The following is a 13,771-nucleotide window of genomic DNA, read 5'->3' on the forward strand; positions in this document are numbered from 1 at the left end:
CTACTCCCAAGTGGGCCAGACTGATAAAATCATGGCACGATAACTTAAAAATAAAGACTACTTCAGATTGTTTTCTTTTTAGTTGTAGTTTTTTAGGTGAGGTAAATTTCAAAAAGTCAATGCATGTGGGATATATTACCGTTTTATGGACTGCTTACAATGAAAATATAAGCCACATTAAACACTTGCTAATGTTTCAGAATAATTCCCAAAGTATACATTGTAGAAAGAATAAAAAAAGCTAAGTCCCCCAAAAATGTTGTCGTCAAAATAAAAGTGGGTACTTTTTAGATTTAAAGTAGCATAAAAACTAAAATTGTACAGTACAGTTTTCAAATTTATAGTAACTAATTTCACCTTTTTTTTTTAACCATAAAAACATGTTTTTACAGTGTAGATCAGTGCTTCTAAAACAGGAGTGTCAAACTAATTTAGATCGGGGGCCACATGGAGAAAAATCTACTCCCAAGTGGGCCAGACTGATAAAATCATGGCACGATAACTTAAAAATAAAGACTACTTCAGATTGTTTTCTTTTTAGTTTTAGTTTTTTAGGTGAGGTAAATTTCAAAATGTCAATGCATGTGGGACATGGCACCATTCATGGAATGCTTACAATGAAAACATAAGCCACATTAAACAGTTATTGATGTTTCAGAATAATTCCCAAAGTATACATTGTAGAAACAGTATTAAAAAAAATTTAAATTAAAAAAAATATAGCATCTTATTCCCCGAAAATGTGCCTGTCAAAATAAAAGTGGGTTCTTTTTAGATTTAAAGTAATGTAAATACAAGAAATTTGCAGTACACTTTTCGAATTTATAGTAACTCATTTCACCATTTTTTTTGCACCATTAAAAACATGTTTTTACAGTGTAGATCAGTGCTTCTAAAACAGGGGTGTCAAACTCATTTTAGATGGGGGGCCACATGGAGAAAAATCTACCACCAAGTGGGCCGGGCTGGTAAAATCATGGCACGATAACTTAAAAATAAAGACTACTTCAGATTGTTTTCTTTTTAATTTTCGTTTTTTTGGTGAGGTAAATTCAAAATGTCAATGCATGTGGGATATATTACCGTTTTATGGAATGCTTACAATGAAAACATAAGCCACATTAAACACTTACTAATGTTTCAGAATAATTTCCAAAGTATACATTGTAGAAAGAGTGAAAAATGAAAAAAGCTTACACCCCAAAAATGTTGTCGTCAAAATAAAAGTGGGTACTTTTTAGATTTAAAGTAGCATAACAACTAAAATTGTACAGTACAGTTTTCGAATTTATAGTAACTAATTTCACCTTTTTATTTTAACCATAAAAACATGTTTTTACAGTGTAGATCAGTGCTTCTAAAACAGGAGTGTCAAATTAATTTAGATCGGGGGCCACATGGAGAAAAATCTACTCCCAAGTGGGCCAGACTGATAAAATCATGGCACGATAACTTAAAAATAAAGACTACTTCAGATTGTTTTCTTTTTAGTTTTAGTTTTTTAGGTGAGGTAAATTTCAAAATGTCAATGCATGTGGGATATGGCACCGTTTTATGGAATGCTTACAATGAAAACAAAAGCCACATTAAACAGTTATTAATGTTTCACAATAATTCCCAAAGTATACATTGTAGAAAGAGTATAAAAAAAAAATATATAAAAAAAAATAGCAGCTTATTCCTCGAAAATGTGCCTGTCAAAATAAAAGTGGGTTCTTTTTCAATTTAAATTAATGTAAAAACAAGAAATTTGCAGCACAGATTTCGAATTTATAGTAACTAATTTCACCATTTTTTTTACCTTAAAAATATGTTTTTACAGTGTAGCGCAGTGCTTCTAAAACAGGGGTGTCGAACTCATTTTAGAATGTGGGCGACATGGAGAAAAATATACTCCCAAGTGGGCCGGACTGGTAAAATCACGGAACGATAACTTAAAAATAAAGATTACTTTAGATCGTTTTCTTTTTAGTTTTAGTTTTTTAGGTGAGGACAATTACAAAAGAATAATCTCACTGGCAATGCATGTGGGATATTGCACCGTTTTATGGAATGCTAACAATGGAAACATAAGCCACATTAAACAGTTATTAATGTCTCAGAATAATTCCCAAAGTATACATTGTAGAAACAGTTTAAAAAAAATAGCAGTATAGTCCCCAAAAATGTTGCCGTCAAAATAGAAGTGGCGCAACAACTAAAATTTTAAAGTAGAGTTTTCGAATTTATAGTAACTAATTTCACTTTTTTTTTTTTACCATAAAAAACATGTTTTTAATGTGTAGATCACTGCTTCTAAAATAGGGGTGTCAAACTAATTTAGATCAGGGGACACATAGAGAAAAATCTTCTCCCAAGTGGGCCAGAGTGGTAAAATCGTGGCACGATAACTTAAAAATAAAGGCAACTTCAGAATGGCCCCGTTTTATGGAATGCTTACAATGAAAACATAAGCCACATTAAAACGGTTAATAATGTTTCACAATAATTCCCAAAGTATACTTTGCAGAAACAGTAAAAAATTAAAATATATTTTTAAAAAAATAGCAACTTATTCCCCGAAAATGTGCCTGTCAAAATAAAAGTTGGTTCTTTTTAGATTTAAAGTAATGTAAAAACAAGAAATTTGCAGTACAGTTTTGGTGAGGTAAATTAAAAAAGTCAATGCATGTTGTATATAGTACAGTTTTATGGAATGCTTACTCCCAAAGTATACATTGTAGAAAGAATTTAAAAAAAGCTAAGTCTCCAAAAATGTTGCCGTCAAAATAAAAGTGGTTCTACTTAGATTTAAAGTAGCGTAAAAACCAATATTTTACAGTACAGTTTTCAAATTTATAGTAACTCGTTTTAGAATGAAATTCTGAGCACTGAGCTGCAAGTTTTTTTGTTTTTTTTAACCACAGAAACATTTTTTTATACATTGTAGATACATACATACAGTGGTTGTAAAACAGGGGTGTCAAACTCATGGAGAAAAATCTACTCCCAAGTGGGCCGGACTGGTAAAATCCTGTCACGATAACTTAACAATAAAGACAACTTCAGATTGTTTTCTTTTTCTGAAAATAGAACGAGCACATTCTGAAAATGTACAATTCATAATGTTATCGTTTTTTTTTACACTTAAATGTGGCCTTCCTCTCCTTTTTTATTAGCTCTCTGTATTTGCCACAGATACAATGCATTATTACACATGAAATGGCATGAAATGTAGTATTTATAATTATGTTTGTCAGCAATAACATAAGCCAGCTTCCATTCCTTTGACATTCAATGTTAAAATATAGTGCAACTATAAATAAATAGAAATTTAAAACAAATATACTGAAATAGTTGAAAACATGGTCAAGGTAAATAATTGTGAAAATGTTGACAACATATCAATAAATAAATATTAAAATGTCTGTTACTTTCATATATTTTTATGTAGTATCTATACATAAATACATACATACATGCATATATATACATTTATTTATATTTATATATTTGTAATTTTCCAGAGGGAACTCTCCTGAAGGAATCAATAAAGTACTATCTATCTATCTATCTATCTATCCATCTCTATATATATATATATATATATATATATATATATATATATATATATATATATATATATATATATATATATATATATATAGTTTCATCCATATGTTGAAAGGATCAGTAGGATTTTTATTTAACTTCTTATTTCTAGCTTATATTTGGAAATATTGACTAAAAATATATGTGAAAAAATATTTTGTTACACTTATAGTGTAACAGCTACTTATATCCTTCTGAGAACCACATTGTAAAAAGTGTCATAGTAAATTCACAGCAATTTACTAAAATCCTTTAAAATAATGTACTGTTTTTACAGCAATTTACAGTAATTGCAGAGCTGTAGTTCTACGGTTAATTACAACAAAGTCACAATTAAATGATGTAACTTCACAATTGTAATCACAGCATACCGCCAGCTACTGTAAAAGAGTGTGCAACACAGTCCACGGAACCCCCTGAGGGACAGGACAGTTTTCATTTAAAGTTTTTAGTTGTGATGTTAAAGAGGACTATGAATATGAGTTTACTTTGAAAAAATGAATTACTATTTTTTTACAGTCATTTGCTTTAATTTGAAAGTGAATTTTGATTGCAGTGTGGGGAAAATACTGTTAAATGCTGTGAAAATCCTGATGTGTTTACAGTGCTTTTGCTTTCAAAAATAGATCAACAACTAATTTTGCATGTACTGTATCAGCAGTTAGTAGGTCTGTACACGCCTGACCCAAATAACATGGCGATAATCGGGTCTGATATTTGGATATTCCATACGTTGCATCCCTGTACATCTGCAGTGGGCTGCAATAATAATGAAGACATTTTATTAGGGGGGCTACAGGGCAATTGGCAGAAATTCAAACATCTTGAAAAGTGGCAAGATCTCACTTTGACAGGTGATTGTTAAAACATATGTGGAACGCTGCATTGAAAAGGGGGGGGGGGGAGTCAAGAAGGGGGTGAAAGATCACCGGCGGTTAAGGCAAATAACAAGCTGGGGAATTGCCGTCCCCGTGGAGCCCAAATCATCCTTAAAATTGGCCAAACCCCACCAAGGACATCAATTAGTAGGATTGAACACACACATAAGGGCAGCATTCCTCAAACGCATGTGTTTGCTGTTGCCCTGCAGAACACAGTGCAGTCTCCTCCTAATTTCAAGCACCATGTCACCGAGCAGAGCCGGCTGTCGGACCGGATGAGCCGCCGGTTAACGCGAACCTACCAACTGTACAGCCGGACCAGCGGCAAACACGTGCAGGTGCTGTCCAACAAGAGGGTCAACGCCAACGCCGACGACGGGGCGGCCCACGGTAAATGACAGCCATCGCATATTCATCCAGAGTGCTGTTTGAAAAGTGTCAAATTGATATGGAAACATAATTAAGGGGATGTCAGTTCCTAATGCTATTGGGATTTTACTATACTAACAAATGTTGTATTCTGACATGAGAACATATTACAAGTCAAATGTAGTTTGTGTTGTTTACAGCAGGGTCCCCAAACTTTTTGATGTAAATGTATATGTCTATATTTATATTTATATATTTATATATATATGTATACATTTATTTATATATACATATATATGTATGTATACAGTATATATATATATATATATATATATATATATATATATATATATATATATATATATATATATATTTGGGCTTCACGGTGGGAGAGGGGTTAGTGCGTCTGCCTCACAATACGAAGGTCCTGCAGTCCTGGGTTCAAATCCAGGCTCGGGATCTTTCTGTGTGGAGTTTGCATGTTCTCCCCGTGAATGCGTGGGTTCCCTCCGGGTATTCCGGCTTCCTCCCACCAACAAAGACATGCACCTGGGGATAGGTTGATTGGCAACACTAAAATGGTCCCTAGTGTGTGAATGTGAGTGTGAATGTTGTCTGTCTATCTGTGTTGGCCCTGTGATGAGGTGGCGCCCGATTGTAGCTGAGATAGGCGCCAGCTCCCCCCGCGACCTCGAAAGGGAATAAGCGGTAGGAAATGGATGGATGGATATATATATTTGTATCCAGAGAATAGGGCTCGATACCGTGGTAGAGCGCAACATGTATGTGTGGGAAAAATCACAAGACTACTTCATCTCTACAGAACTGTTTCATGAGGGGTTCCCTCAATCATCAGAAAAAAAAAAATATATATATATATATATATATATATATATATATATATATGTATATGTGTATTTACTGTATGTATATATATGTATATATGTATGTGTATATACACATATATGTATATATGTGTGTATGTGTATATATGTATATATTTGTGTTTATGTATATACACATGTATATGTATGTATGTGTATATATGTATATATTTGTGTATATGTATATATATGTGTGTATATGTATATACAGTGGAGCAAAAAAGTATTTAGTCAGCCACCGATTGTGCAAGTTCTCCTACTTAAAATGATGACAGAGGTCTGTAATTTTCATCATAGGTACACTTCAACTGTGAGAGACAGAATGTGAAAAAAAATCCAGGAATTCACATGGTAGGAATTTGAAATAATTTATTTGTAAATTATGGTGGAAAATAAGTATTTGGTCAGCCATTCAAAGCTCTCACTGATGGAAGGAGGTTTTGGCTCAAAATATCACGATAAATGGCCCCATTCATTCTTTCCTTAACACGGATCAATCGTCCTGTCCCCTTAGCAGAAAAACAGCCCCAAAGCATGATGTTTCCACCCCCATGCTTCACAGTAGGTATGGTGTTCGTGGGATGAAACTCAGTTGTCTTCTATCTTCAAACATGACGAGTTGAGTTTTTACCAAAAAGTTCTATTTTGGTTTCATCTGACCACATGACATTTTCCCAATCCTCTGCTGTATCATCCATGTAACCCTTTTTTGTATAAACTCAATTTGTCGTGTTTGGAGGTGTGTGTAAAAGGTAAGACATATTATTTGGCGTTTTGGTTCGTAATATTATGCAAAAGCAATTTTTCTTACATTCTGGTACCTGCTGATCTGCATAAATCCTGGAAAAAATTGCGCGTGTCGGCCTTTGTAGTCCGTGCGGACTCCGTAGTCGATACGTTTCTTCTTGTTCTCTATCTTCTTGTTATTGGAAATTCATCCATTTCTAATATAAAGTAGTGTAAAGTTCTTACTTATATCCGTCGGTAAACTCGCCATGAAAGCGCTAAAACATACTGGTATAGTGAGTTTACATTATTCACCCAAGGAACTTTAGTTATTAGAGAGTTCCGGTCGGATGGTTTTAGAATTAGTTTGATCCACCTATTATCTTATAACTATTGCCAGTGATTCTCTCCTTGATTGGAAAAAAGTTACTTCTAAAAAAATAACATGTATAATAACGAGCCAGTCCTTTGAAGGCTTTGAAGAGCACGATTCCTCAAAATCTGTCTCCCTTCTGAGCCGTAAATCCCGTCTCTGGTCACGCAAATGCGTTGCCAGGAGTTCTGAATCATTCCACACTCCAGATGGGTTATACTGCCTTCATACGTTCAATCAGATTAATAATGATAAATCCGCATTAAAGCGTAATTTTGACAGCGCTAATATAAATGCAAACATGTCAAATCTTGCACGGAGGAACAGGGTCTCCCCTACCTAGGAACCCCACGATCAGAGCATGGAAAATGTCAATTAATAAAATGTTACCCGGAAATCATTCCTCGCCCTTTCCTGCTCAGTCACTGATAAGAAGGTAAATACATTGTTACCATCCGACATGGCACACAGCGTTAGTGCTAGTCTTGTAAAGCAGTAGGGTTTCATCGATCATGGAAGTTGTGTCAGAAAGGTTTGCAAATTTATGTTTTAACTAGATCAGGCAATTCCTGAAGGAATTGCGTATTAATGCTTCAATGCTAAAGTTGAACTGAAATCTTGGGGGAAAAAATTAGAATTGTTGAAGTAGAGCACACAATTCCTGAACAGGATGAATATTTTGAAGTTGGAAAAGTTTGAATCAGATGAAAAATGTGGGATTTGTGGAACTTTGAAGAATGTCCCATTGATTTCAATAAGAACTCCCCAAAAATTCGGAAATTTCGGGAAAAGCAGGAATTGTTTTGAAAATGGTTAACAACGTGAATGGTCTGAATGAGTTGAAATGGATGGTGTTGGATTTTTTTTCAAACTGGTCGAGGATTGTTGGAGTAGTAACATGTTGAATTGAGAAATGGTATTACGGAAATCCTGGAATTTTTCCAATTCAAAAAACAGCTTAGTTTTTTGGTTCTGATTAAGAGGAATGTTTTGACGGTGGAACGGTTGAAATGCGTTGAAAAATGTGGAAGGAGTAGTCGCCAGAAAAAAAGGGTGGAAATAGGGCTTTGGAAAAGCAGGAATTCTGGACAATCTTGGAATTTTTTTTCAACTTGAAACAATTATGATTTGAATTCCCAGGATTCTGGAATATGTTAAAGTGGAATGGTCTGAATAGGTTCAAATTTCTGGAAGAGCGGGAATTGTTTTAAAAATGGTAAAAACAAAAAAACAACTTGAATGGTCTGAATGAGTTGCAATGGTTGGTGTTGGATTTTGAGAAATGTTGAAGTAGTAACATGTTGAATGTAGAAATGGTATTACGAAATTCCTCAAATTTCGGGAAACCCGGGAATTTTTCCAGTTCAAAAAACAACTTTGTTTTTTTATCCGGATTAAGAGGAATGTATGGACAGTGAAACAGTTGAAATGCGTTGAAAAATGTGGAAGGAGTAGTTGCCAGATAAGAGGGTGGAAATAGGGCTTTAGAAAAGCAGGAATTCTGGAAAATCCTGGAAAAAAAATTTGAACTTAAAAAAATTATAATTTTAATTTCCAGGATGCTGGAATATGTTGAAGGTGGGATGGTTTGAATAGGTTGAAAAATGTGGAAATAGTGGAAGTTTGAAAAATGGCCAATTGATTTTGAATGGGAAAAATGTCCCGGAAAAGCCGGAAATCTGGGAATTTTTGGAATTTGTCAAGGGAAAGCTCGCGATTGTCGAGTAGACTGAACAGTTTGAAGTTGGAACAGTTTGAATCAGACGGAACATGTGGGAATTGTGGAACTTTGAAAAATGTCCCATTGATTTCAATGAAAATTTCCCAAAAAAATGGTAATTTCGGGATTGATTGATTGACTGAAACATTTATTAGTAGATTGCACAGTACAGTACATATTCCGTACAATTGACCACTAAATGGTAACACCCGAATAAGTTTTTCAACTTGTTTAAGTCGGGGTCCACGTTAATCAACTGATAGTACAAATATATACTATCAACATAATACAGTCATCACACAAGTTAATCATCAGAGTATATACATTGAATTATTTACATTATTTACAATAAAAGCGGACAATGTTCTGAAAATGGTAAAAAAAAACTTGAATGATTTGGTCTGAATGGTCTGAATGATTTGAAATGGTTGGTGTTGGAATTTTTCAAATTGGTCACTAAATGTGGAAATAGTAACATCTTTTGGATTGAGAAATGGTATTACAAAATTCCTCAAATTTCGGGAAAACCGGGAATTTTTATGGTTCAAAAAACAACTTTGTTTTTTTGTCCTGATTAAGAGGAATATTTGGACAGCGGAACGGTTCAAATGCGTTGAAAAATGTGGAAGGAGTAGTTGCCAGAATAAAAGGGTGGAACTAGGGCTTTGGAAAAGCAGGAATTCTGGAAAATCCTGGAAATGTTTCTGAACTTCAAAAAAAATCTCATTTTAACTTCCAGAATGGTGGAATGTGTTGAAGGTAGTATGGTTTGAATTGGTTAAAAAAAATGTGGAAATGGTGAAAGTTTGAAAAATAGCCAATTAATTTTGGATGGGAAAAATGTCCCGTAAAACCTGGAAATCTGGGAATTCTTGGTATTTGTCAAGGGAAAACCCGTGATTCCCGAATAGGCTGAACAGTTTGAAGTGAGACCGGTTTGAATCGGGTGGAAAAGTGTGGAAGGAAGAATAACAAGTTGAATAATAAATACATAAATGTTGGTGTAGAAAGCCATATGTGTGAATGCATTTGAGCATTCACACAATCATAATAATAATAATGATGAATTATTATTTATATATAGCGCTTTTCTCGGCATGCAAAGAACTGAAAACACAGCATTCATTCACTCCACATATACACTTTTATGGTGGTAAGTTGCATTTCCAGCCGTTAAATGTGTTATTTTGCAGACAATTTATTTCTCATTAATTAGCTTTAGTACAGAACATGCCATCAAATTAAATTCAAGTTTGAATTTTAAAAAGTTTAAAAATGTTCCTATATAAATTTGATTTGATGTTTTATTAAGGTTCCCCATTAGCTGGTTGCCACAACAACCCGCTAGTCCTCCTGGGGTCCAAAAACTCAATACAATTACAAGTGAAAGCATATAATTATAACTACAAAATACAGTAAAAAAAAATAAAAGCATCAATAAGAAAACAAGCAAACAATTTACAGTCACAGAATAATAATGACCATACAAAAATAACTACACAATACAAAACCAAACACGATCATCAACAAGCAAACTAATTTAAAGACTCAGATAATACTAAGAATATATATATTTGAAAAATTTGTGGGGAAAAATCTCCAAAGAAAATTTTGCTCAGGACCCCAGTTTAAGTTCCTGAGTCCATGCAATGCACAGTGTGGTAGAATATCAACCGTAGAATCATTTTGGAGTTGATTTTGGCCGTTGGTGGAACAAACACAAGATGAACAGTTCCTATATGAATAAAAAAATTGTGTGGAATTTTTTTTTTTATAAAATGTTGCTCAGGGCCCCAGTTTAGGTTACTGAATAGGAACCTGGTCCATTCAACACACAGTGTGGTGGACTGTCAACAGATGACTAGGTTTTTGTTGATTTTGGCCGATGGTGGAACAAACACAAGAGGAACAGTTCCAATACAAAGTAAAAAAAATAGTGGAAAATAATCTCCTTATAAAATTTTGCTCAGGACCCCAGTTTAGGTTCCTGAATAGGACCCTGGTCCATCCAACACAGTCCGGTGCACTGTCAACAGTAGAATAAGTTTTAGTTGATTTTGGCCGCAGGTGGAACAAACACAAGAGGAACCGTTCCTATGTAGATTAAAAAATGTGCGGAAAATAATCTCCTAATAAAATGTTGCTCAGGGCCCCGGTTTGGGTTCCTGAATAGGACCCTGGTCCATCCGACACACAGTGTGGTGGCATGTCAACAGTAGAATATGTTTTAGTTGATTTTGGCCTTTGGTGGAACAAACACAAGAGGAACAATTCCTAAAGAAATGAAAAAATGTGTGGAAAAAAATCTCCTAATAAAATGTTGCTCAGGGACCCAGTTTAGGTTCCTGAATAGGACCCTGGTCCATCCAACACAGTGTGGTGCACTGTCAACCGTAGAATCATTTTGTAGTTGATTTTGGCCTCAGGTGGAACAAACACAATTGGAACCGTTCCTATATAAATGAAAAAATGTGTGGAAAAAAAATATTCTAATCAAAAGTTGCTCAGAACCCCAGTTTAGGTTCCTGAATAGGACCCGGGTCCATCCAAAACACAGTGTGGTGGAATGTCAGCAGTAGAATAAGTTTTAGTTGATTGTGGCCGTTGGTGGAACGAACACAAGAGGAACAATTCCTATAGAAATGAAAAAATGTGTGGAAAAAAATCTCCTAGTAAAATGTTGCTCAGGGACCCAGTTTAGGTTCCTGAATAGGACCCTGGTCCATCCAACCCAGTGTGGTGAACGGTCAACAGTAGAATAAGTTTTAGTTGCTTTTGACCGTTGGTGGAACAAACACAAAAGGAAGATTTCTTATATAAATGAAAAAATGTGTGAAAAAAATTCTAATAAAATTTTGCTCAGGGCCCCAGTTTAGTTTCCTGAATAGGAACCTGGTCCATCCAACACACATTGTGGTGGACTGTCAACAGTAGAATAAGTTTAAGTTGATTTTGGCCGCAGGTGGAACAAACACAAAAGGAACAGTTCCTATATAAATAAATAAAAATGTGAGGAAAAAAATCTAATAAAATGTTGCTCAGAACCCCAATTTAGGTTCCTGAATAGGACCCTGGTTCATCCAACACAGTGTGGTGAACTGTCAACAGTAGAATAAGTTTAAGTTGATTTTGGCCGTTGGTGGAACAAACACAAGAGGAGGGAGTGCAAAGCCAGAAGCTTTAAAGTGAGGCGTCAACATCTTTTATGACTTTTGTGTGCCGGCGTTCCACAAATGGATCAAGTCTTTGACACCTACTTTGAAGGCCAGCTATTTCTGGCCGGGCTATTGTGGCAACACATAGGTTGCAGAAGTCCTGACCTCACTTTATTTAGGTGCGTCCTTTCAATAGCATACCAAGACTCCGCGTACTCTGCAGTGGACATTTATTTTTCTTTTGCCAGAGTGACAAAATGTCCACGACAGAGGATGCAGGAGGTTTGAGGTTCATTATGTAAGGAATTTTCATTGCATTGCTTCCGGACTCCATTTAAAAAGAGCTGGGGTCAGCGTCCTCACCTCCTTGCCTCTTTCATGTAATCTTTTGTCTTCTTGATTTCCTGACCCACACGTTAGTTCTCACACACACCTACTAAAAAGGTGTCGCTCTTGTAAACGACCCGAATCTGCCTCGTTTGAAGACCATCACAGCACAACACGAAAGGAGACTTTATTTATGTTTGTATGTCTTTTAGATCAAAGGGCTCAGGAGATAGAATTGGTTTTTGCAATTCTGATTAAGTGGAAAGTGGGTTTGTACGGTATACCGGTATTGGTATAGTGCCACAATACTAATGAATCATATTCAGTACTATACCGCCTCTGAAAAGTTAGTCCCGGTTTAAAACCTCTAAAGGCCTTAGTGGCCACATGCGTGGATGGCACCTTTTAGCTCTTATTTCCAAAATTGTGTACACGACTGAATTGGGGTCTTATGCCGACATATGGACACTTATACTGCTATCTGGTGTCAGAAGAGTACAACATACAATGGAATTTGGAAAAAAAAAGTGTAAAAATTAAAAATGTGCATGTCACTTGACATGAAGTACACGTTTGTGTACTCATGGACTAAGTATATTATATTAGCAGATGATTTTTAGGTTTTATTCTAATTAGGGTCCAATAAGCCCAAATAGCGAAGAGAAATAAAAAAAAGCTTGTAAACACACAGCTTGGGCCTTAAGAGGTTAAAACATGGCTCGCTAGCTAGCGGCTATAGTCCCACCACTTCGAAATCACTAATCCTCGCCTCCATGGCGACAAATAAAGTAAGTTTCTTACAAGTATCATTATCACTGCAGGACGAGGAATAGCTAAACATGCTTCACTACACAACGTAGCTCACTGCCATCAAAATGTAAACAAACAACATTGGTGGAGCTACATCTGACATCACCTGTAATGATACCAAGTACAGGAGCGTATCTAGTCGATACTAATGATTATATCTATATTTTTTATCATTTCGAATTTTTTTTTCCTTTTTTTAATTTTATATTATGTTTATAAACTCAAGAAAACTCAGGAAATATGTCCCTGGACACATGAGTACTTTGAATATGACCAATGTATGATCCTGTAACTACTTGGTATCAGATTGATACCTAAATTTGTGGTATCATCCAAAACTAATGTAAAGTATCAAACAACAGAAGAATAAGTGATTATTACATTTTAACAGAAGTGTAGATAGAACATGTTAAAAGAAAAAGTAGGCAGATATTAACAGTAAATGAAAAACTACATTAATAATTCATTTTCTACCACTTGTCCTTAATAATGTTGACAAATTAATCGAATGGACAATGACGCAATATGTTACTGCATATGTTAGCAACTAAATTAGGAGCCTTTGTTTGTTTACTTACTAATAAAAGACAAGTTGTCTTGTATGTTCACTATTTTATTTCGGAACAACTTGCCATATGAAACATATGTTTAATGTACCCTAAAATTTTTTGTTAAAATAAAGCCAGTAATGCTATTTTTTGTGTATTTAGTACAAAAAAGTATCGAAATAATTTTGGTACCGGTACGAGTACCAAAATATTGGTATCAGGACAACACTGAAACCACCTCTAAAAAGTACCAGGCCCAGTTTAAGCCGTGGCTGGATAGCGGCTAACGTCCATCCGCAGTGTGAAGTGTTTTAGATACTTCTAAATCACTAATCCTTGCCTCCATGGTGACAAATTCCCTTGTATAGCGCTTTTCTACCTTCAAGG

At 35.0% G+C, this 13,771-nt stretch overlaps 1 protein-coding gene across 2 annotated transcripts in view; it reads left to right on the plus strand.

Annotated features, from left to right (window-relative positions):
* fgf8b (fibroblast growth factor 8b) overlaps nt 1-13,771 on the plus strand; it is a 35,331-nt gene that overhangs the window by 1,888 nt on the left and 19,672 nt on the right. The window contains exon 3 of one of the 2 annotated variants that reach the window (XM_061880254.1): nt 4,730-4,862. In XM_061880254.1, the coding sequence (XP_061736238.1) occupies nt 4,730-4,862 (133 nt within the window). Of the gene's footprint in view, nt 1-4,681; nt 4,863-13,771 lie in introns of both variants that reach the window. The other variant, XM_061880253.1, reaches the window with a different exon arrangement.

Source organism: Nerophis ophidion, linkage group LG20 (assembly GCF_033978795.1).
Source record: "Nerophis ophidion isolate RoL-2023_Sa linkage group LG20, RoL_Noph_v1.0, whole genome shotgun sequence".
Taxonomy (NCBI): domain Eukaryota; kingdom Metazoa; phylum Chordata; class Actinopteri; order Syngnathiformes; family Syngnathidae; genus Nerophis; species Nerophis ophidion.